A 21,416-nucleotide genomic window follows, 5' to 3' on the forward strand; every position below is an offset into this window, starting at 1 on the left:
CATTTGTGGACCTGTAGGGATTGAGGTCCACATTTAGATTCTCAGTTGCTCCTGAGCTCTTAGACTCCAGCCTCCCTAAATGGCAGGGGCTTGGATTTCCAGGACTGTAGGTCGAGATCTCTGATGACCCGAACTCCCGGTGCTTTGAGGCAAGCAGCATGGTGCAGTTGGGTGATGATCAAATATCTGGTCTTAAGTCTTAGAATCAGTGGATTTAACCACAATCTCTCTCCCATCCCCATACGGACCCAGGAGGATTTGAAAAGCTACAGACAGTAACATCTGTCCGAAGTCCCGTGGGTGGAGGGAGGCGGTAGGATTGGAGACCTGAACTGCTGGGTCCTTGGAGAGAGGAGGGTCCTGGGGGCCCAGACTCCTAATTCTGAGGGCTTCTGGGTTGTGGATCCAGGGCATGGATGTTGAATTAGGATAGGCTCAGATCTAGGACTCCTGAGTCTTGGCGAGGAAGTCAGGTGATGAGACTGTTTTTCCAGACACCTGACATCGCTTCCCCTTCCTGGCTCTCTGGGGTCACAGGCATGGAAAAATGGAGAGCCTGAGGTCCCCGGAGCATGCAGAGAAGGAAAACAGCCAAGATGGAAGGTAGAAGGTTTGTGCTAATTAAAGGTCCCAGCAACTGACAGCTCTACACCCTGATCTCCAGGGACACCATCTGGTGAGGGCCTCATGGCAGACCCTCCCAGGTCTGCATCCAGCCCAATTCCCAGGAGGTGTGGGGGGCAGTTGGGAAAGGGAGTGTGGGAGGAGGGCAAGGAGTCAATAATGGAAAGCAGGGGAGAAAAACCACAGGGTGCATCAAGGGTGGAGCTGCCCCAGCTCAGGCCAGATGCCTTGCCTTGTTCCTGGAGGAGGATCAGATAGGGGGTCACAGGGAGGGGGGAAGAAACATGAACCGTTGTAATTCCTGCAAGAGATAAGCAGACAGAAGGAGCTTATCCCATGCCAGTGTGTATGTACACACTGGGGTGGGGAGGGCGGGCCAGTTAGCATATGGTTATAAAATTCAGGGATGTGAGAATCAGGACTCAGAGCTGGAGAAACTAATAAGAGAAAGAGGCACAGGCAGGAAGATTCACTGAGAACAAATATTTATTGAGTTCCTGAGGTATGAGAAACTGAATGTGAGGTAGGAGCAGCGAGAGCTGAGAACAGAGACAGAAAAAAAATTTAAAAAAAATAAACAGGCTTAGAAAGACAGTGGAATAGTTAATAAAAGGTTGACTGAGATTTAACTATGAGAGAGAGAGAGAGAAACAGAGAGAGAGAGAGACGTTTCAAAGAGATAAAGATAAATCATGATGGATAAAGAAAGGGACTAAGACACACAGGGAAGGGAGGAAGAGATGGGGGAATGGTCGGAATGGAGACAGAAAGAAGCTCACGGCGTCTTTGCTAAAGGTCACCCTCACTAAGGGCTGGAAGATTTGGACTCATCTTTTCCTTGCACTGTTCTGACTGCCCTGAACCCTGCACACTCACACAAAAGACACTCTGACCCAGTCACACACTCAGCACACACCATCACAAATCACAATTCACTCTTGGCTTCCTTCCTCTCTCACACATGCTCACACACAGGCGTGCTCTCACACCCACATGCACACACAGGTAACTTCCCTCTCTCCCATACTCTCCCAGTTTCACATACACTTTTGTACACTCCCCAGCAGAGATCCCATATGCACTGAGGGGCTGATTGTCTACTCAGGAAAGGATGGGACTTGCCAAGGTCATGCTCTGGACAGGGAAGAGCTGGCCCAGCTCTCTACTCCCTAAGCTGAACTAGGAGATGACCCATGTCTGATCTGCTCTCCCAGGCCCTTGGGGTTATGGGAGCTGGGGAGGCACCGAGGAATGTGCCTGGCATGTGCTGACAGGGGATTTCATGGTCCAGCTGGGCCAGGAGGAGCCTGCTGGGCGGAGGCTGGAGTTGGAGACTCAGGAGTGGCTTGGCTCTGCCACTGTCTGCCTCTTTGCTCTCCTGGGCTGATGGGGCTCACTGGACTCTGAGCAGCAAGTCTTTTTTTTTTTTTTTTTTTTTTTGTGGAACTGTGAGTGGTGGAAGAGGGTGAAGGGGCAGGGGGTAGCAGGAGAGAAGAGAAACAGACTGTCAAGGAGATGGATGGACAGATGGATGGATAGATGGATGGATTGAGGTGGAGAGACAGGCCAAGGGTGGTGGTGGGGGGGGATTCAGAGAGTTGCTCAGAGAGAAAGAGCCTGAGGCAGGGAGAAAAAGAGACAGAGGAGGAGACTCAGAGAGCCTGGGACAGAGGGAGAATGAGATGGAGATAAAGAGACACTCCCGGAGAGAGGAAAATGGAGAGAGTTGGAAAAAGAGACTAAAAGAGAACAAGAGACAAAGACGCAGAGAGAGGGAGTCAGAGAAAGGTAGTGGCAGACATACGTGGCAGCCAATGAGCACTGTGGGAGCCACGGCCAGAGGAACTGGAATGGCCCTGAGGACACCCATCAGGGCTCCCCTGATGCTCATGGGGCTGCTGACCACAGGTGAGTGGGACACTGACTCTGTACCCAGTGCCAAATGGCCTTCATTTCCTACCTTTTAGACAAACCTCTGCCCCTTCTTGCTGATCCTTTTGTGTCTCCAGGCCTGGCTCAGTTGCCAATCCCTGCCTCGGCCCCTCGTGGTTTCTGGGCCCTGTCTGAAAACCTGACGGCTGTGGAGGGGGCCACAGTTGAGCTGCGGTGCGGGGTCACTGCCCCTGGCAGTGTGGTACAATGGGCCAAGGATGGGCTACTCCTAGGCCCCGACCCTGGGATCCCGGGCTTCCCGAGGTACCGCCTCAAAGGAGATCCTGCTAAAGGTGAGAGATCAGAGCCTGAGACTCTGAGCCACCAGCAGAGGCTATGGCCTTAACCCTCTGGGCCTCTTCTGCAGGTGAATTCCACCTGCACATTGAAGCATGTGACCTCAGCGATGACGCCGAGTATGAGTGCCAGGTCAGCCGCTCAGAGATGGGCCCCGAGCTCCTGTCTCCCAGAGTCATCCTCTCCATCCTGGGTATGGGTGAGAGACCCCCAGGACCCTCAATTCTGGGCTTCTAGTCCTCTTCTTCCCCAGGACATGGGAGCTGATGGTCCCAGATCCTCCTCCCCCAGATCCTGGGTACAAAACTCATTTCGGAGCAAGGAGACTTGGCCCACATCCTCCTGTCCTTCAAGTGGTGGGGGCTGATTCTACATCCTTTCTCATCAGTTCCCCCCAAGGTGCTTCAGCTGACCCCTGAGGCAGGGAGCACAGTCACCTGGGTAGCTGGGCAGGAGTATACGGTCAGCTGTGTGTCTGGGGATGCAAAGCCAGCACCTGATATCACCTTTCTCCAAAGTGAGTGTGGGTGAACTGGTGGGGTCAGTGTAATGTCCCTGGACTAGGGAGTCCATGTGTTATGCTAGGTGCCTTCCTAGGGACCCAGAAAATATAACCAAGATAGGACCCTGGAGTAGGCAAGGGGAGAAGCTGAGGCCCGAATGGGATGCACTGGATGGGAGGGGACACCGGGGGGAGGCATCCAGGAGACCACAGGAATGCTGGTCGGGGGCCTGGAAGAAGCCAAGATTCAGGCAAGATGTGGGCAGTGAGGGTAGCACAGGAAAGAAAAGCTGAGGTGATGGGGGCATGGGGTACAACCTAATAAAGATGCCAACAGAAAGAAGAGGCCCAGGACCTGAGAACTCCAATCATTTGGGAAAATTCCAGGGAACAGAAGTGAGGGAGTCCTAAGTCTTACAAGATAACAGGAATTTCCAGGGGACGAAGCTGGCACCTCAGGTTCTTTTCCTCCAGAACCAGGAGGAAGGGGGCATCATGACCACCCCAGAATCTACTGTGGGGAGTGCCCAGCACCCCTGCAGCCCTCTTGTTGCCCCAAGGTGGACAAACAATATCTGATGTTTCTGCTAACGTGAACGAGGGGTCCCAGGAGAAACTCTTCATGACAGAGGCCACAGCCAGGTATGTCAGATCCTGAATTCCTGTTTCTTCATAAGAGCTCCATAGCCCAGGTATTCAGGCTGGAAACTCAGGCTGGGTATAAACATCTGGGACTCAATTCTTTACCCAATACCCAAAACTTCTTCAAGGGAACCCCAGTTTCAGGATATTAAGTATAAACATTTGGGGCCAGTATGGCCCCCTGAAGCCCTAATTCTTATTGCTAAAGCCCCAAATCCTTCCCATGGGACTCCAGATCTTAGAGGAAATCAGTATGGAGACTTAGACTAGGTGTGGAGGCCTGGGACTCCCACTTCATCAATTTCAGAAGATGACTTGGACTCCAGAATTCCAACTTCCCATCCCAGGGTGACACCCCAGAGCTCGGATAATGGGCAGTTACTAGTCTGTGAGGCGTCCAGCCCAGCTTTGGACACTCCCATCAAGGCTTCCATCACCATGAATGTTCTGTGTAAGTGGAGAACTGACCCAGTTGTGGGCATGGAGGATGGGAGGCAGGATTGGGGGTCTTGGGGGATTGCAAGAATTATGGGAAATTCAGTCATGCCAAAGAGAAACATGGGAATTCAGAGTCTGGCTATGGGGACTAGAAAGAATGAATGGACTCCCCAGGCCTACTGAGTGGCTATTGCTCCCCAGTCCCCCCAGGACCCCCTGTCATCCAGTGGCCAGGCCTGGAAGAAGGGCACGTGAGGGCAGGGCAGAGCCTGGAGCTGCCGTGCACGGCACGAGGGGGAAATCCGCCAGCCACACTACAGTGGCTGAAGGTGAGGGCAAAGGCCAACATGGAAGGCTGGGGGAGAGCCAGAGCCAGGAACGGGCTCTGAGCTGTTCTAGGTCTGACCCTATCTCCAGAATGGCCAGCCTGTGTCCACAGCGTGGGGCACAGAGCATGTTCAGGCAGTGGCCCGCAGTGTGCTGGTGATGACCGTGCAGCCAGAAGACCACGGAGCGAGGCTCAGCTGTGAAGCCTACAACAGCGTATCTACAGGGACCCAGGAACAAAGCATCACGCTACAGGTCACCTGTGAGTCCTGGTGCTAGCTGTCTGTCAGCCCGTGTCCCCACATCATGCTTTTCCATTGCCATCTGGGTCCCATCCCCTTGTCTGTCTAGGCTGGTCTGTGAGAAACCTAGTTCAGTCCAGGGTCTCTCTCTATCCATCTGTCCCACAGTTCCCCCTAGTGCCATTACCATCCTGGGATCTGCGTCACAGACTGAGAACAAGAACGTGACACTGTGCTGTATCGCCAAATCCAGTCGCCCTCGGGTCCTGCTGCAGTGGTGGCTGGGGGGCCGGCAGCTGCTTCCTACGGATGAAACAGTCATGGATGTGAGGAGGGGGCTGAGCCAGGCGGGGGGCTGAGGGCACAACTTCTGGAGCGGGGACAAGAAGGCTCAGAGGCCTTGTCCTTGAGAATCGTGGCCTGGGGCCCCCTGAATCCCGCATCTGACTAGGAGGAGGTCAAGATGTGCCCTTGCTGGGGTCTGGGGTAGGCCCAGGGGTCTGGTACCATGGGTGGGGATGTTTTAGTCCTCAAGTCCCAAATCTCATTCTCTGCTAGGGCCTGCATGGTGGCCACATCTCCATGTCTAATCTGACGTTCCTGGTGCGGCGGGAAGACAATGGCCTGACCCTCACCTGCGAGGCCTTCAGTGAGGCCTTCGCCAAGGAAACTTTCAAGAAGTCGCTCACCTTGAATGTGAAATGTGAGTCCCTATCCTGATCCAGGAATGCCACCAGGCCCCACAGATCCCACCCTGAGGCCCCAGCCCAGAGGCAAAGTCACCCTCCAGCCTCTCCCTGCAGATCCTGCCCAGAAGCTGTGGATTGAGGGACCACCAGAGGGGAAGTATCTTAGGACTGGGACCCGGGTGAGGCTGGTGTGTTTGGCCATTGGGGGCAACCCAGACCCCTCCCTCACCTGGTACAAGGTCAGTGCCAGCAAGGGTTGTCGGGTGACCAGGAATTTGGGGAAGGATGAGGACCCTCCTCTCCTTCGGAATCTTTGGAGATCTTGGAAAAACCTTAATTTCTTGAAAAATACTGGAGATTCTGAATTTTGGTAGGGAATTGTAAGAGAAAAAAAAATGTCATGAGAATTATATGAAATCTTAAGGAAAATTCTGGGAATTCTGGAAAAACAATTCCAGGATAAAAGAAGGAATTCTGAATCAAGATTGGGAATTCTAGAGATAAAGGCAATTAATTCCATTAAAGTTAAAAGAAATTCTGGTGAAAAGTTCAATTCAGGGAAAATGTCAAGAATTTTAGGGAAAAACCAGGAATTCAAAAAACAAAACAAACAAACAAAATGACAATGATATTTTGGGCAAAGGCTAGATATTTGGGGGAAAAGACTAGTGATTTCACAGAACATTGAAAATCCTTTAATATTAAATTGAATTCTTGAGATATATAGGTAAGAAAATAAAGTTCCATTAAAATTAAAGGAAATGGGATAGAATTCTGGGAAAATTCTAGCAAGTTAGGGAGCTACTGTAAATTCTGGAGGAAAAAAAACTAGGAATTATAGGCTGGCAACAGGATTCCATTTTAATTGAATGGAATTCTGGGGAAATACCAAGAATTGGGGCAACACATTGGATTCTAGTGATTAGGATAATAAGGGAATATTGAGAAAAAAGATCAGAACTCTGCAGAAGTCACTGGAATTAAACGAAAGGTCAAAGGGAGTGGGGATGTTAAGTAAAAGAACTGAGGATAGGAAAAAGGGAAGGGAAGAATAGGTGTGGAGGCCTGGGACTCCCACTTCATCAATTTCAGAAGATGACTCTGACTCCAGAATTCCAACTTCCCATCCCAGGGTGACACCCCAGAGCTCAGATAATGGGCAGTTACTAGTCTGTGCCCAAGATTTGGGAATTTCAAGGACATTTCTGGTACATAGTGTGGTTAATATTGAAGAAGTGGAATTTGAGGAGTGGGGCAGAGGGTCCTGGGGGACTGGGGAGGTGGGGTGAGGCAGGAGGCGGGATCTCAGGGGGCTCAGGGAAAGAGGGAGAGACTTGGGGTTAGGGGTTCTGAATTCCTGGTCCACTTCTTAACTCTAGGGGGATGCCAGTTGATGGGAATGCCTTTTCCTTATCACACAAAGGCCTGGTTTGGTCTGGCGATGACCAATCCAATAGGGTCGTCTCAGGACTGGGTGGGGAAGGGCAGGGCTACCTGCGGTCCCCAGCCAGTCCCGGTCCTCAGAACTCCCGCGTGGTGACGGAGCAGCGGCTGCAGCAGGAGTCCCGGCGGGTGCACCTGGGAAGTACCGAGAAGTCTGGGAGCACCTTTTCCCGCGAACTGGTGCTGGTCGCAGGTCCATCGGACAATCAGGCCAAGTTTTCGTGCAAGGCGGGCCAGCTTATAGTGTCCACGCAGCTGGTGGTGCAGTGTGAGGATGCCAAAGGACGGGACGGGCGGAGGGTTTGGCTGGCGTGGGGTACAGACTACACAGCCAGGCCGGGGTGTGTGGCCTCCCAGACACCAAGTGGTGGGCGGGGCCGGGCTGGGGACTGCAGACTGGGCAGGGTCTGGGGTCGAGATGCTGTGAAAGTAGGCCAGGGGTCTCCTGACTCAGCCTCGCTCCTCTGACCCGCTAAGTTCCTCCGACTAATTTGACGATCCTGGCCAACGTGTCTGCGCTGCGCCCAGGGGACGCCTTAAACTTGACGTGTGTCAGCATTAGCAGCAACCCACCAGTCAACTTGTCCTGGGACAAGGAGGGGGAGAGGTGAGAGTGTGAGGCTCCGCCCTTCCAAGGTTCGGTTCACACCCAGTCGGTTCTGGTCCCACCTGAGACTGTTGGGCCCTAGAGACTGTTGGAGTAACAGCCCTCCAATCTCTAGTTTTGGTCCCACCCTGGCACCAGCCCTGGCTGACCCAACTGTCTGCGGTGTGCACAGGCTGGAAGACGTGGCCGCACCTCCCCAGAGCGCCCCGTTCAAAGGCTCTGCTGCGTCCAGGAGCGTTTTTCTTCAAGTGTCATCCCGCGACCACGGCCACCGTGTCACCTGCCGGGCCCACAGTGCAGAGCTCCGCGAAACCGTGAGCTCCTTCTACCGCCTCAATGTGCTGTGTACGTGGGTTGGTCTGTAACCCTTGATCCCCTCCTGACCCTAAACTACTCCAGTCTTCACCTTGACACTGTCCTTAGCCACTACCCCAATCCTGTTACTTTCCTACCTTTATCCTGATCCCTGCCCCAACTCCTATTTGCCCCAACCCCTAACCCCTATCCTGACCCCTTTCTCCATCCTTCAGCCTGACGTTGGTTCTAGACTTTTCCTAAACTGAATTTTAACGTCTATCCTGTTACCTCTCCCCAACCCTAGTCCTTCCTTACTCCGGCTTTAACCCTTAGTCCTGTGCCTGATCTCAATTCTATTCCTGACCCCGACTTTAACAACACTCTTGACTCCCTGCGGCTCTCCCTCTGAAGACCGTCCAGAGTTCCTGGGGGAGCAGGAGCTCGTGGTCACCGCGGTGGAGCAGGGCCAGGCACTGCTGCCTGTGTTGGTGTCCGCTAACCCCGCTCCAGAGGCCTTCAACTGGACCTTCCGCGGCTATCGCCTAAGCCCAGGTGCGGGAAGGGGACGCAGAGCTGGGTGTGGGTTCCTGGTGATGGGAGGGTCCGCCACGCCCCTTACCCTGACTTTCCCCAGCTGGAGGTCCCCGGCACCGCATCCTGTCTGGTGGGGCTCTGCAGCTATGGAACGTGACGCGTGCAGACGATGGCTTCTACCAGTTGCACTGCCAGAACTCAGAGGGCACCGCTGAAGCCCTAGTGCGGCTGGACGTGCATTGTGAGCCCCGCCGCGATCACCCCAGGAAATTAGGGTCTCTGGGAACCCTGCCTACCATTGGGGACTTTGGGACCCACTGTAGAGTCTCCTCATTGCAGAAGCTCTGCCCACTTAGGGACAACCACCCATCCTAGAATCCTCCCATTCTGGAAGTCCCTTCACTTCTATTGTGGAATCTGTGCCCACTAAAAAGACCCAGTGTGGAATCTCTACCTAAAGAGAAGGACCACCTAAAAGGGTGCTACTCCCTTCAGGGAGCCAAGCCCACTGTAAAGTCTCACTCTTCAAGTTCATCACATAGATGGCAAACTCTCCACACACCTAGCTTTCCAGGTCTCCTCTAAGACATGCCTTCTGCCTGGAGCACTCTCCCACCATGATCTATCTGGGTCCAAGAGCCTTTCCCAACCCCCTATCTCCCACCAGATGCTCCCACCATCCGTGCCCTCCAGGACCCTACCGAGGTGAATGTCGGGGGTTCTGTGGACATTGTCTGCACTGCTGATGCCAATCCCATCCTCCCAGGGATGTTCAACTGGGAGAGGCTGGTAAGGACCCAGCCTTCAGTGAATGGAGGTGGGGCAGGGGGCTGTGCTTTCATAACTGTGAGATCCTCGGGAGTGAAGTCCACATCCGTGTGATTGTATAACTAGAGATTCATCAGGGCATACTCCAAGAATGAGTAACTGCTAGTCAAACAGTAGAGGGATGGGTGGATGAGTGGATTTACAGTTAGGTGAGTGGGTTGGTGGATGGATAGTCGGGTGGATGAATGAGTGGATGGGTGACTAGATGATGGAATGAGAGACATTAGTGGACAGATCAGTGTATATGGTAGATGGATGCATCATTAGTGGAAAGATGTATATGGAACGATGAATTGATGTATGGATTGACAGTGGAGAGATGAATACATAGATAGCTGGATATATGGGTGAATGGTTGTATGTATTTATGAGTGTGTGCACATATGAGTGAATAAATGTGCTTATGGTAGGGTGCAGCAAGGATGGATAGATGGGTGCATAGGTAGAAGACAACTGTTGGTTTCATGAATGAGTGGGTAAGTAGATGCAAGTATAAGTGGATGAATGGGTGGCTAGATAGTTAAATGAATGGATGGATTGATGTGTGGGTGGAAGGAGGCTTCCAGGCATGTGTAGTTAGATAAATGGGTGGGTGAGTGGTTGGTTGGATTGGTGCTTGAATGAATGGATCGAATAAATGTTTGGATGGATTATAAGAGAAATTTTCATTCAATAGTTTTGTGGAGAGTAGTTGTGAGTGGGAGAATGATATTACAGATGGGACACAGTTTGGGTGATGATGGATTTGGGGCTAAACTGGAGGGCAACCTCTGAGTCCTGGGTCCCCAGGGAGAAGAAGAAGAGGAGGACCATAGCCTAGATGACATGGAGAAGATATCAAAAGGATCCACAGGACGCCTGCGGATTCACCATGCCAAGCTGACACAGGCTGGTGCTTACCAGTGCATTGTGGACAATGGAGTGGCACCTCCGGCCCGGGGGCTGGTCCGTCTTGTAGTCAGATGTGGGTAACATTAAACTCTTGACTTCAAAAGTCTGCCACTAAACTCACCGCTCTCGTGTCCTCCCACACACCTCATGTTGATCCCCCAATCCATCCTAGTTGCCCCCCAGGTGGAACATCCTACCCCCCTAACTAAAGTGGCTGCAGCTGGAGACAGCACCAGTTCTGCTACCCTCCACTGCCGTGCCCGAGGCGTCCCCAACATCATCTTCACTTGGTCCAAAAATGGGGTTCCTTTGGATCTCCAAGATCCCAGGTGAGCCAGGCCTGCCAGCAAGTGGTCCAGCCCAAACTCTGGTCCCAGCCCCTGAATCCCTGCCTCATTGTCTTTCCAGGTACACGGAGCACACCTATCACCAGGGTGGGGTCCACAGCAGTCTCCTGACCATTGCCAATGTGTCTGCAGCCCAGGATTACGCCCTCTTCACGTGCACAGCCACCAACCCCCTTGGCTCAGACCACACCAACATTCAGCTCGTCAGCATTAGTATGATGGGAGGGGGCTGGGAGGGTATCGGGGGGATGCTTCTTGGGTCAACTCCCAAGTCCCTGGTTGGTAGTGTTGCTGACACCTGAAAGGTGTGTATGAGTGAGGATGGAGTCTCTGACCGCCCTGAATTTCCTAATGGGAGACTAGATCTTTAGGGAAACCCACAACAAAGACAAACAGATTAAAATGAGTTGGGAAGACTTATTGGGTCAAGTAACTGAAAAGCGGATTTTTCAGGAGTTGCTGGATCTAGGACCAGCTCTTAGGTCTGCTTTTCTCTGTCTTGCCTTTCATTCTAAAGCTCCTCCTAGTGGGCTTTTAGAATTCCCAGAGGAAATAGAATTCTTTCTCCTCTGAACAGTTATATGGAAAAACTAGAATGAAATATCATTGGCTCTGCTTGGATTCCAGCTCATCCTCGAATCAATCATCTGATGGAAGGGGCAACCCTCTAATTGGTCAGGCCTGGTCACATGTCCATCTTCCTAGGAGTGGAGTCACTTCCATCAGAAGAATGTGACCTGAGAATGTGGGAGGGTGGTTCTTCAAAGGGAAATTCCGGGTGTTGGAACTGTAAGCAATGAGAATGGATGTGAGGTTGGCATAAAAACCCACTGCAAGGAACATGTGTGTGCATGTGTATGTATGTGTGTGTGTGTGTATAACATATATGCATATGTTTTATACGTATACATTCATCTACTTGCTAAAATTTATTTGTAATCTCCAAATTAATACTCATAGTACTTTGTGGTCACTCAAGGACATATACAGAGTAATGCAAAATTTGCGTCACCTGCTGTGCGTGTTCCTAGCTGAGACTGAACAAGATGACACTCCACATCTTGTTCCAGTTCTTATACTGTAAATAAGTGTGGTTTTATTTAGTGTCACTTTTAAAAAACTTTTTGTGCTTTGGGTTGGTGATTTTGTCATTTAAAATGCCTGCCAAGCACAAAGCTGAAATGCTGTCCACTATTTCTAAGTGCAAGATGGCTGTGATAGAAAAAATACTTGTGCTCTGGATAAGTTTGTTCGGGCTGGAGTGAGAGTGCTTTTGGCCACGTACTAGTGGTGAATCCCGGTACGTGTTGTGTAAGGCACCTTTAACAGGAACACGCCTAAACAAGATCCTGTGTTCATTGGTTGATGAAAATGCAGTGACAAAGAGGTTTGAAGAAAACTAACCCTGAGTTTCCTTTACAAGCAACAGTTGAGTATTTTCCAGCTTAGTGTTCACAGTGAACTTGTTGAATGTAATCACCATGAATAATGAAATCAACTGTAATTTAGAATTATTATTAGGAAAAACCTGAAAGGAATCTTCTAGAATCCTTTTGTATCTTCTATTTTCCCCATCCTTCTTTCCAAAGGCCGTCCTGACCCCCCACTGGGATTCAAGGTCGTAAGCATCACCCCACACTCAGTGGGGCTGGAGTGGAAGCCTGGCTTTGATGGGGGCTTGCCACAGAGGTTCCGAGTCAGGTGGGTCAGCCCTGTCAAGGCAAGTAAGGTGTGGCAGCCAGTGGGCTGGTCATTTTCCTGAACTTACTGGCCTCTCTGTCCTACAGGTACGAGGCCCTGGAGACTCCAGGATTTCTCTACATGGATGTCATACCACCCCAGGCCACCACCTTCACATTGACTGGGCTGAAGCCTTCTACACGATATAGGGTCTGGCTGCTGGCCAGCAATGCCCTGGGGGACAGTGGCTTAGCTGAAAAGGGACTACAGCTTTCCATCACTACCCCAGGTGGGAAGGACAGTCTTGGGCAGGTTGGAAAGTTCCTCAGAGGACTTAGAGGGTGGCATAGTGAAATGGATACTAGTTCTATTCCTCTTTTACAGATGAAGCCCAGAGAAGTTGAGCAAATCAACCAAGGTCACACAGTTAGGAAGAGGTGGAGATGAGATTGAAATCTCAGGCAGATGAGCTCCATAGATCTACCTGTACTATCTTGGTGTGATTACTGACAAGAGGAAATTAGAAAATAGTTTGAACTGAATAAAAATGAAAACAAAAAATTTGAGGGGCAGCTAAAGTAGTGCTAAGAGGAAATTGGATGGCATTAAAAATTTATATTTGTTTTTTTATTAAAAAAAATCTTCAAATAGACATTTTACATGTCCATCGAAAGAAACTTGAAAAAGAAGAGCAAACTAAACCCAAAGAAAATGGAAGGAAGTTAAGAGAAGAAATTAATGAATGAGAAAACAGAAAAAAAAAAAAAAAGGAAAAAAATCAATGAAACAGAAAGCTCGTTCTTTGAAAAGATCGATGAAGTGTGTAAAACTGGGACCCGAGCTGTGGCCTAGCATGTGTGAGGCACCGGGTTCCATCCCAGGCTTCACATAAAAATAAACAAATAAAATAAAGGTATTGTGTCCATCTACAGCTAAAAAATATTTTAAAAAAAGAAATGTGTAAAACTGATCAAGACAAAAAAAGAGAGAAGACACAACTTCCAAAAATATCAGGAAAGCCAGAAGAGACATTATTACTGACCCTACGGACACAGAAAAGATGTGCAGGAATATTCTGAATAACCTTAGACCCACACGTTCAGTGACTTTGATGAAAGGGACAAATTCCTTGAAAATGTCTAAGAAGAGTCTTATGATTCTGACAGGCCCCGTGGTTAATCCCACAGGGGCTGGCTCAGAAAAGCCTGGGTTCAAGCCCCCACCTCCCCTGCCACTTCCTAGTTTTGTGAACTTAGGCAAGTGCCTCAGTTTCTTTTCTTTTCTTTTTTTGAGAGAATTTTTTTTAATGTTTATTTTTTAGTTTTCGGTGGACACAACATCTTTGTTGGTATGTGGTGCTGAGGATCGAACCCGGGCCGCATACATGCCAGGCGAGCGCGCTACCGCTTGAGCCACATCCCCAGCCCGAGTCCCTCAGTTTCTAAAAATAAGGTTTCACACCAGGTGTGGTAGCGCAGGCCTGTAATCCCAGCAGCTAGGAAAGCTGAGACAGGAGGATCGTGAGTTCAAAGCCAGCCTCAGCAACAGCAAGGCACTAAGCAATTCAGTGAGACTCTGTCTAGAAATAAAATATGAAATAGGGCTCAGGATGTGGATCCTGAGAGCCCAATATCTTCTTAGGGAGACGGGGAGGGTTAAGTCAGCAAATTGATAATTCAGGTTAAAGGACTTTGTACAACATAAAGCACTCATTTATAATTTATTATTATTATTATTGATATTCCTATTGCTATTAGTGTGTTGTCATTATTATCAGGAATACTTGGCTATCTTTAGAATACCCCTAAGAAATCATGTTCCCATTCCAGCGAGTTTCAAAGTGGGGTGAAAAGCTTAGTCAGAGACTGAGAAATACATAATCATCTCAGATTTTTGTTATTAATGCATGATCTCTATATTCACCCCCCACCCAGGCCTGGACCAGCCTTCTGGAGAACCTGACCACCAGGAACCCACAGAGCAGCCTGCAGGCAAGTGCTCCACCCCTGAATCCTGCCCCCTCCCCTGAGAATGGAACCTTTTGACCCCATCTCCTCTCCCTTGTGGTCACAACTGCTCTGTCCCTGAAGGTTCCCACTTGCATCTGAAGCTCTTCCTCTTACTGGAGTGATCGATTTTTTCTCTTCCTAATTTAGTTTAATTGGAAAAGAATTAGCTGATGTTGAGCTCTGTAAGGAGGTTGAGTCAGTTAGTTTTAGCAGCATATCAAACCACCCAAACATGGGCACTTATGGCGACATACGTCATTACCCATGACTCCTTGAGTCTGGTGAAACGGTTCTGATCTAGACGGGTTGAGTCATCTCTACAATCAGCTGGCAGCGGGACTGAGAATTGTCGATATAGGATGGCCTCTATGTTAGTCAGCTTTTTGTCACTGTAACAAAACGTCTGAGAAAAACAACTTCAAGGGGGAAAGATTCATTTTTACTCAGTTTTCAGTCCATGTTCAGCTGGCTCATTGCTTTGGACAAAACGTCATGGTGGAAGGGTGTGTCACAGCAAAGCTGCTCACCTCGTGGCAGCCAGGAAGCAAAGAGAGAAAGAGCCAGCTGTGGGAAGAAAGGAAGGTTCCAGGGACAAGACAGAGTCCCCAAGGATCCTCTTCCTTCAACTCGGCCCCATTTCCTGCAGTTGCCGTCACCTCCCAATAGCCCAGTTAGCTAAGGATCCAACAGTGGATTAATCTATTGATTAGGTTAGAGCCCCCATGATCAGATCTCATCCCCAAAGTGTCCCCCCCACATTGCTGCATTGGGGGATGAAGCCTGCAGCACATGAGCCTTCTGGGACATTTCATATTCAAACCAAAGAGCATCCTTCTCTTCACATGACTGGCAGTCATCTGGCTCTTGATTGGGACAATGGAGATAACTGGGTCACATGTCTCTCCCTGTCATATTCACAGGGAGGTGGTCCTAGGGGTCCCGAGAACAGAAAGAGAAGAAAAACTCATTTACTAGCATTTTTCAAGTTTCTGATTTTGTCACGTTTGTTCTTGTCTCATTGGCTCCAGCAGAGTTAGAAACAGCTGGACGTGGTGATACAGGAGCCTGTAATCCCAGGGACTCAGGAGGAAGAGGCAGGAGGGTTCCAAGTTTGAGGCTAGCCTCAGAAATTTAGTGAGGCCCTAAATAACTTAGCAAGACCCCACCCGAAAATAAAAGATAAAAAGGGCTGGGATGTGGTTCAATGGTAGAGCACCCCTGAGGGTTCAATCCCCTAGGGCCAAAAAAGAAAAAAAAAAGAAGACAAAAACAGGGTGAGAGGCCCTCCCACCTCCCGCACTTCTAGCTTTCATTCTGCTTCTTGGCTGTGTGTAGATGTGTCCTAACTGTTGTGCCAAAGAGCCACCACGAGTCAAATGCCAATCACTGTAGAAAGCGGAATGAGTGATCTTTTCCAGGGTGGGTCAGGTGATCCCCCCAGAGTCCTGTAGGAACCGCACAGACTAGGAGCAGGGGACTGGCTCTTTTCCCAAAGGAAAACAAGTGTCCTTAGCAGTTGATGGCAAAATGGAGGGACTGAACCTTGTCCTCAGGGATGTGGTAACCCACTATTGGCCGGGATGGCGGTTGGTGGAAATAAGACATTGGTGATGAAATCTGTGGAGAAGAAAGGACATTGAGGATAGACCCTTGATTATTCCAAGGCTCAGAGTTGTGAATTTGCTTCGGCGATTCTGGAAATAGGTAGTGGTTCGTTTGTGTGACCAGAAGGTACAGTTGCGGGGTCTATGGTTGGTGGGCAAAACGGGAGCTGTGGAATAGGCTGGATTATAGAGAGGGCTCAGGCAATGGCTGAACCTGCTGCTGACTTGACTTGAGAGAGGAGCCACCTGCCCTGAGATGGCAAGAAGAGGTGGAGACGGAGATTGTTGCTCATTGGCTTCCTGGACCTTGGGTGGGGGTGGAGGCTTTGCTTGATCAGGGGCGGCTTTCTCAGACAGCTCCCATTGCACCCAGAGAAGATGGCTTGGGGCTCACTGAGAGGTCTCCCCACCCCTAGGACCCCCCGGGCTGCCCCTGCTGCCCGTGTTGTTTGCTGTCGGGGGTCTTCTGCTGCTTTCCAATGCTTCCTGTGTGGCGGGATTCCTCTGGCGACGGAGACTGAAACATCTTGCTGAGGGTGAGGAGAGGTCCTGCCCCTGCCAGGACAGAGACCCTAGGGGGACAGGAACCCTGGGGTTGCTGCATATTTGAGATCTCCCCTGGACCAAGTGGGCTCCCATGGCCTCTCTGATTCCTTTCCCCCTATTTCTCTCAGGCATCTCAGAGAAGACGGAGGCAGGGTAAGTAGGGGCATTTTGCTGTAAAGAAGGCTCTGAGGAAGGAGGTTTGGGGGTGACAGGTGGCAGAGGGTCAGTCACCCAACTGCCGCCCATACCTCCATCTTGGAAGGTCGGAGGAGGAGAGAGTCAGGAATGAATATGAGGAGAGCCAGTGGACTGGGGACCGGGACACTCAAAGCTCCATGGTGAGTGGGGGTGGCTTGGACGGATCCAATGATAAACTCTACTGTGAGCTTCAAGTTAATCATTTCCCTTTGTGTAACTGTGGAGTCAGAAAATGGAAAGGACTTTACCTGTTTTTTTTTTTTTTTTGTGTGTGTGTGTGTGTGTGTGTGCGCCTGACAGGCTAGCACGTCAGAAGTAGAGCCATATTACCACTCCATGAAGGACTTCAGCCCTCGGCTGCCTCCCACCCTGGAGGAGGGATCTTATCCCCAAGGTGAGTCAGGACCCCATCAGGACCGCCCCCATTCCAAGGTTCTCCTGACATCTGGGCTGGGTGCCCTGATGACTCTTCCTTCCACTCCAACCCTGGGTTTCACAGGTCTCAAAGATGAGGACATGGCCTTTCCCGGGCACCTGTATGATGAGGTGGAAAGAATGTATGCCCCATCTGGAGCCTGGGGACCCCTGTATGATGAAGTACATATGGTAAGGAGATTTGTATCACACGCAGTTCAGGCTGGAAACCTGCCTCCTAACTGCTTGTATTAGTTAGGGTAAATTAGCTGCTGTAACAAAGAAGCCTGGCCCTAATCCAGCGGCTTAAAGAAGACAGTCTAGGATTGAAGATGTATCTCAGGGACAGAGCTCTTGCTTAGCATGGGTGAGGCCATAAGTTCAATTCCCAGCACTGCAAAGAAAGCAGGAAGCAGTTTTTCTCTTCTCACGTGGCTGTCAGAGGTGAGCCCTACTGTAAATGTTTATTCAGAACCCAAGTTCTTTCCACTGTGTTCCTCTGCCATCTCCTGGGACATCCATCATCCAGCTCTATGTGGAAGGGCCAGTTTCAGCCGGAGTGAAAGGAAGCACCACCCTGCCTTATGGCCCAGGTCCAGAATGGTACACGTACATCTCTCACTCCACCAGGGAAAACAGGATCCCATTGCTATGCTTCACTGCAAAGGAGGCTGTGAAATGTAGTCTACCTTGGTACCTACACGCCTCACTGCAGTTCTGCTACTGTGGAAGACTGAAGGGAAGTTTTTCCTTGGGCACTTAGTAATCTCTACCACAATGGTTAAGCAACTAGAGAGAAAGATTTTTTTTTTTTTTTTGGCTCATTTAGCTGAGGAGGGATAGAATTGTCTTCAGGACCAGACAGATCTGGGAGTTTCTCCCTAAAGATTTCCTAGAAAAGCCAGGTTTGTAGACAGTTAGATTAGGAATCTTCAAAGAAAGGGAATGCCTCTTTCCCAAGACTCCCAATGCCCAGTAATGGTATTGATCTAGCTTGGGTCATATCCTCATTGTTGAACCAACCACGGAGGCAGGGGATTGACTGTACTAATTGGACAAGCCTGGATCCGTGTCCACCCATGGGATCAGGGAGTAGAGGCCGACTCTACTCAGTTCACCAGATTGAGGGTGGGAGAAGACAGACAACCAAAAAGAAAGTAAAGATGGTGTCTAGGTAGATGAAAACAGCAGGCACTATGACCATCCACCCACCCATTGCCCCCAAAGTAAGGGAAGTGGGACAGAAGGCTTGACTGTGTGTGACCTGGCTAATGCTCTGGCATTTTGGGCCAAGGGAGTCCCCTTTAACAATGTCCCCCTTGGTGCACGGTTTTCTCAGACTGTAGCTCTGTACCAACAAGGAAATGAGGTAGAGCCCCATGGCGCTGTCCATGGTTCTGGACTGTCCGTGCCCGGAAGGCACAGATGAGGGAATCTGCAGACATTTTCTGTAGAGGGTCAGAGAGTAAATATTTTGGGCTTTGTGAGACATAGGATTCTTCAAAACTGCTCAGCTCTGCCACAGTGGGGTTAAAGCCACTCATACATAAAAGAATGGCTGTAGCTATGTTACAATAAAACTTTATTTTTGGACACTGAAATTTGAATTTCATGTCATCTTCATATGCCACAAATATTATTATTCCTTCGATCTTCCCAACAACAATTTATAAATATCAAGCCATTCTTGGCTCTCAGGCAATACAAAAACAGGTGGCAGGCTGTATTTGGCTCACGGGCCAATCTGCTCTAAAGTTTGCTAAACAACTATTTTCTCCCAGCTCTAGAACAAAGCACATCTCTGGCAAGGATAACCCTTCATTGTCTTTTTTTCTCTTTAATTTTGATGGGGGAAGTGGTTTGTAAATGCTAACAGGGCTAACAGAAACATGACCCATATTCCAAAATTGCCATAGCCAATATCAATATCTACAAAGGGTTTGTATTCCTGACATTTAAATTATTTTTCCTGCCATGAAATCATGGGATATCTTGAACTAGTTTCAAAAATAATCCAGTTGGGTGGAAGTAGAGGGTAAGAGGCAGAGATTTAGATAAATCAAGATGGACCAAGGGATGGTTCTGTGGAAGTTATGTGTTGGTACATTGTGGTTCATGAGGGGGTTCACTATAATCACTCTTCTGTGTGTAGATTGGATCTTTTCCCTAATTAAGTAGGACTTTTTCCCCTGGGAAGGTGAGTAGGGGTGTGTGTCCTCCATAGCTGTGACGATGACCCAAAAGGATCTCTCCATGGTTCTAATTCTACTTTTTTGCCTGTTAGGATCCTTATGACCTCCGTTGGCATGAGGACAAGTATGAGAATCCAAGAGGAATCTATGACCGAGTGGCAGAAGACTTGGATGCTGTGAGATCTGATTCTCTACCCTTTGAGCTGAGGGGAGAGCTGGTGTGACAGAACTGTGTTCAAGACAGAACCCAGGGTGGGGGGATATGTGTAAGTGACAGAAGAAGGTTCAAGCTGGTGTCAAAACATCACCAAGGCTCCTTCTGGGCTTAGTTTTAGAAACTCAAATTCTCTCAAGGGGCAGAGTCATTCATGTGACACCTCAACAATAAATAGCTATTCTAAGGGTCTTTATGCTTTTTGAAGTAAAAATTCAAAATTAGAAAAGACATATTAGCAACTCATTTCTGGGCAGGGGACGCTGGGATTGTAGCTTAATGGTAAGAGCGCTTGCCTAACATGCATGAGGCACTGGGTTCGATCCCAAGCACCACATACAAGTAAATAAAACGAAGGTACAGTGTCCATCTACCACTAAAAAAAATTAAAACCCTGCCATCTTTAAAAAGAAAAAAAAAAACCTCATTTCAGGGCTGAGGATGTAGCTTAGTGGGAGAACACCTACCTAAGGCCCTGGGTTTGAGTCCCAGCATCGCCAAAAGCCAAAACAACAACAACACAAAAACTCAGTTCATTTGAGTTTGATTACATATGGAATAGCTAATAATAAGTGGAGTTTATGAACCATGGTTATGCCCTGCCTGTACTTGGCTTATTGTTTCCCACGTATATAAAACATGATGCATAAACTGTAGCACCTATGTAAGAATAGGCCGTCAAAAGGCGGGGAGATGCAAAAGAATACATACCATGTGATTTCGTTTTTAGGAAAAACTGATTTATTGTGCTATGGTTATATAAGAGAGTGCCTTGCTCTTTAGAAGTATGTGTTCTTCTATATTTAGGGTGAAAGGGTATTGCAGCTTCCGTTTATCCTCAAACAGATGAGAAAAAAATATGCGTATTTACACAGAGATAAAAACAGATGAAACGTGGTAAAATGTTGACATTTGGGGAATCTGGGCAAAGTGTACGTTGGAATTCTTTGTTCTGTTCTTGGAACTTTTGCATAGGTCTGAAATCATGTCAAAATAAAAGTTAAAGTTAAAAAATTTGTTGTAAAGCTGCCTAACAATGACAGAGATTCGAAGAAAAGGATGTGAAGCTGGGTGTCATGGGCTCTTGGTTCTGCCCAGCTCTTTCAGTGGTGACGATGGCACACCAATACGAAGGTACTTAATACCACTGAACTGGGTATTTCTAAATGGTTAAGATGGTAAGTTTTATATTATGGGTATATTACCACAATAGAAATTGAAGAGAAATCCAACTAACAAAACACAAAAATGGGCTTTGCACGGACAAGAATGCACAGGAATAATGATTAATCTGTTCTGTGTTTCTGAAGGCTTAGAAGGAAAAAAGAAAAGAAAAATAAATATTCAGCCACAACCATGTGCTTATGAGGGTGAAACTGCCAACCAAAAATGTTTTGACAGTATCTACAAAACCCGAACATATATATGCATATGCCATGACCCAATAGTTACACACCCAATGGAGATAATTCTATATGTGAACAGAGACACTAACTAGTAGGTTCAATGGCATCAGCAACTGGAAACAACCCAATTGTCCATTAAAGGAAAATGGAACTCAATTATATATTCATCCAACAGATTCTAGGCAATGAGGATGAATGAACTACTGATATATAGAACAACATGGACAGATTTTACCAAGATAATAGGGAATCAAAGTCAGACCCAAAGAGAACATGCTGTATGATTTCCACTGCAAACAGGCAAAAACTAATCTGTGATACTGGAAGTCAAGAGTAGATATCTTTGGTAAATAGTGACTTCCGTGCCAGGAGAGCTTCTGGGGTGGGGAGTAGTAGATAATGTTATTTATTGACCTGGGAGCTAGCTATATGGGCATGGTCGCTCTCTGAAAATTTATCATACTGAACACTTGTAATATGGCCATGCTTCTATATGTGTTATATTTTACTTAA

At 48.7% G+C, this 21,416-nt stretch overlaps 1 protein-coding gene across 2 annotated transcripts; it reads left to right on the forward strand.

The window, feature by feature from the left end:
- The first annotated feature begins 1,050 nt into the window (after positions 1–1,050).
- On the forward strand, positions 1,051–20,233 carry Nphs1 (NPHS1 adhesion molecule, nephrin). 2 transcript variants are annotated; one of them, XM_078033088.1, is made up of 29 exons: positions 1,051–2,532; positions 2,634–2,849; positions 2,924–3,046; positions 3,242–3,370; positions 3,916–3,997; positions 4,345–4,448; positions 4,637–4,764; positions 4,853–5,024; positions 5,173–5,330; positions 5,563–5,707; positions 5,808–5,932; positions 7,218–7,404; positions 7,614–7,743; positions 7,916–8,088; positions 8,452–8,592; positions 8,675–8,815; positions 9,242–9,363; positions 10,192–10,366; positions 10,466–10,622; positions 10,702–10,853; positions 12,230–12,341; positions 12,428–12,609; positions 14,255–14,311; positions 16,350–16,469; positions 16,608–16,632; positions 16,742–16,817; positions 16,978–17,071; positions 17,177–17,283; positions 19,376–20,233. In XM_078033088.1, the coding sequence occupies exons 1-29, from the start codon at positions 2,307–2,309 to the stop codon at positions 19,505–19,507; spliced, it is 3,891 nt and encodes a 1,296-aa protein (XP_077889214.1). In that variant the 5' UTR covers positions 1,051–2,306; the 3' UTR covers positions 19,508–20,233. The 2 variants fall into 2 exon arrangements, with proteins under 2 accessions (XP_077889214.1, XP_077889215.1); XM_078033089.1 differs by lacking the exon at positions 3,242–3,370.
- Positions 20,234–21,416: the final 1,183 nt, after the last annotated feature.

This window comes from Ictidomys tridecemlineatus, chromosome 15 (assembly GCF_052094955.1).
Source record: "Ictidomys tridecemlineatus isolate mIctTri1 chromosome 15, mIctTri1.hap1, whole genome shotgun sequence".
NCBI lineage: Eukaryota > Metazoa > Chordata > Mammalia > Rodentia > Sciuridae > Ictidomys > Ictidomys tridecemlineatus.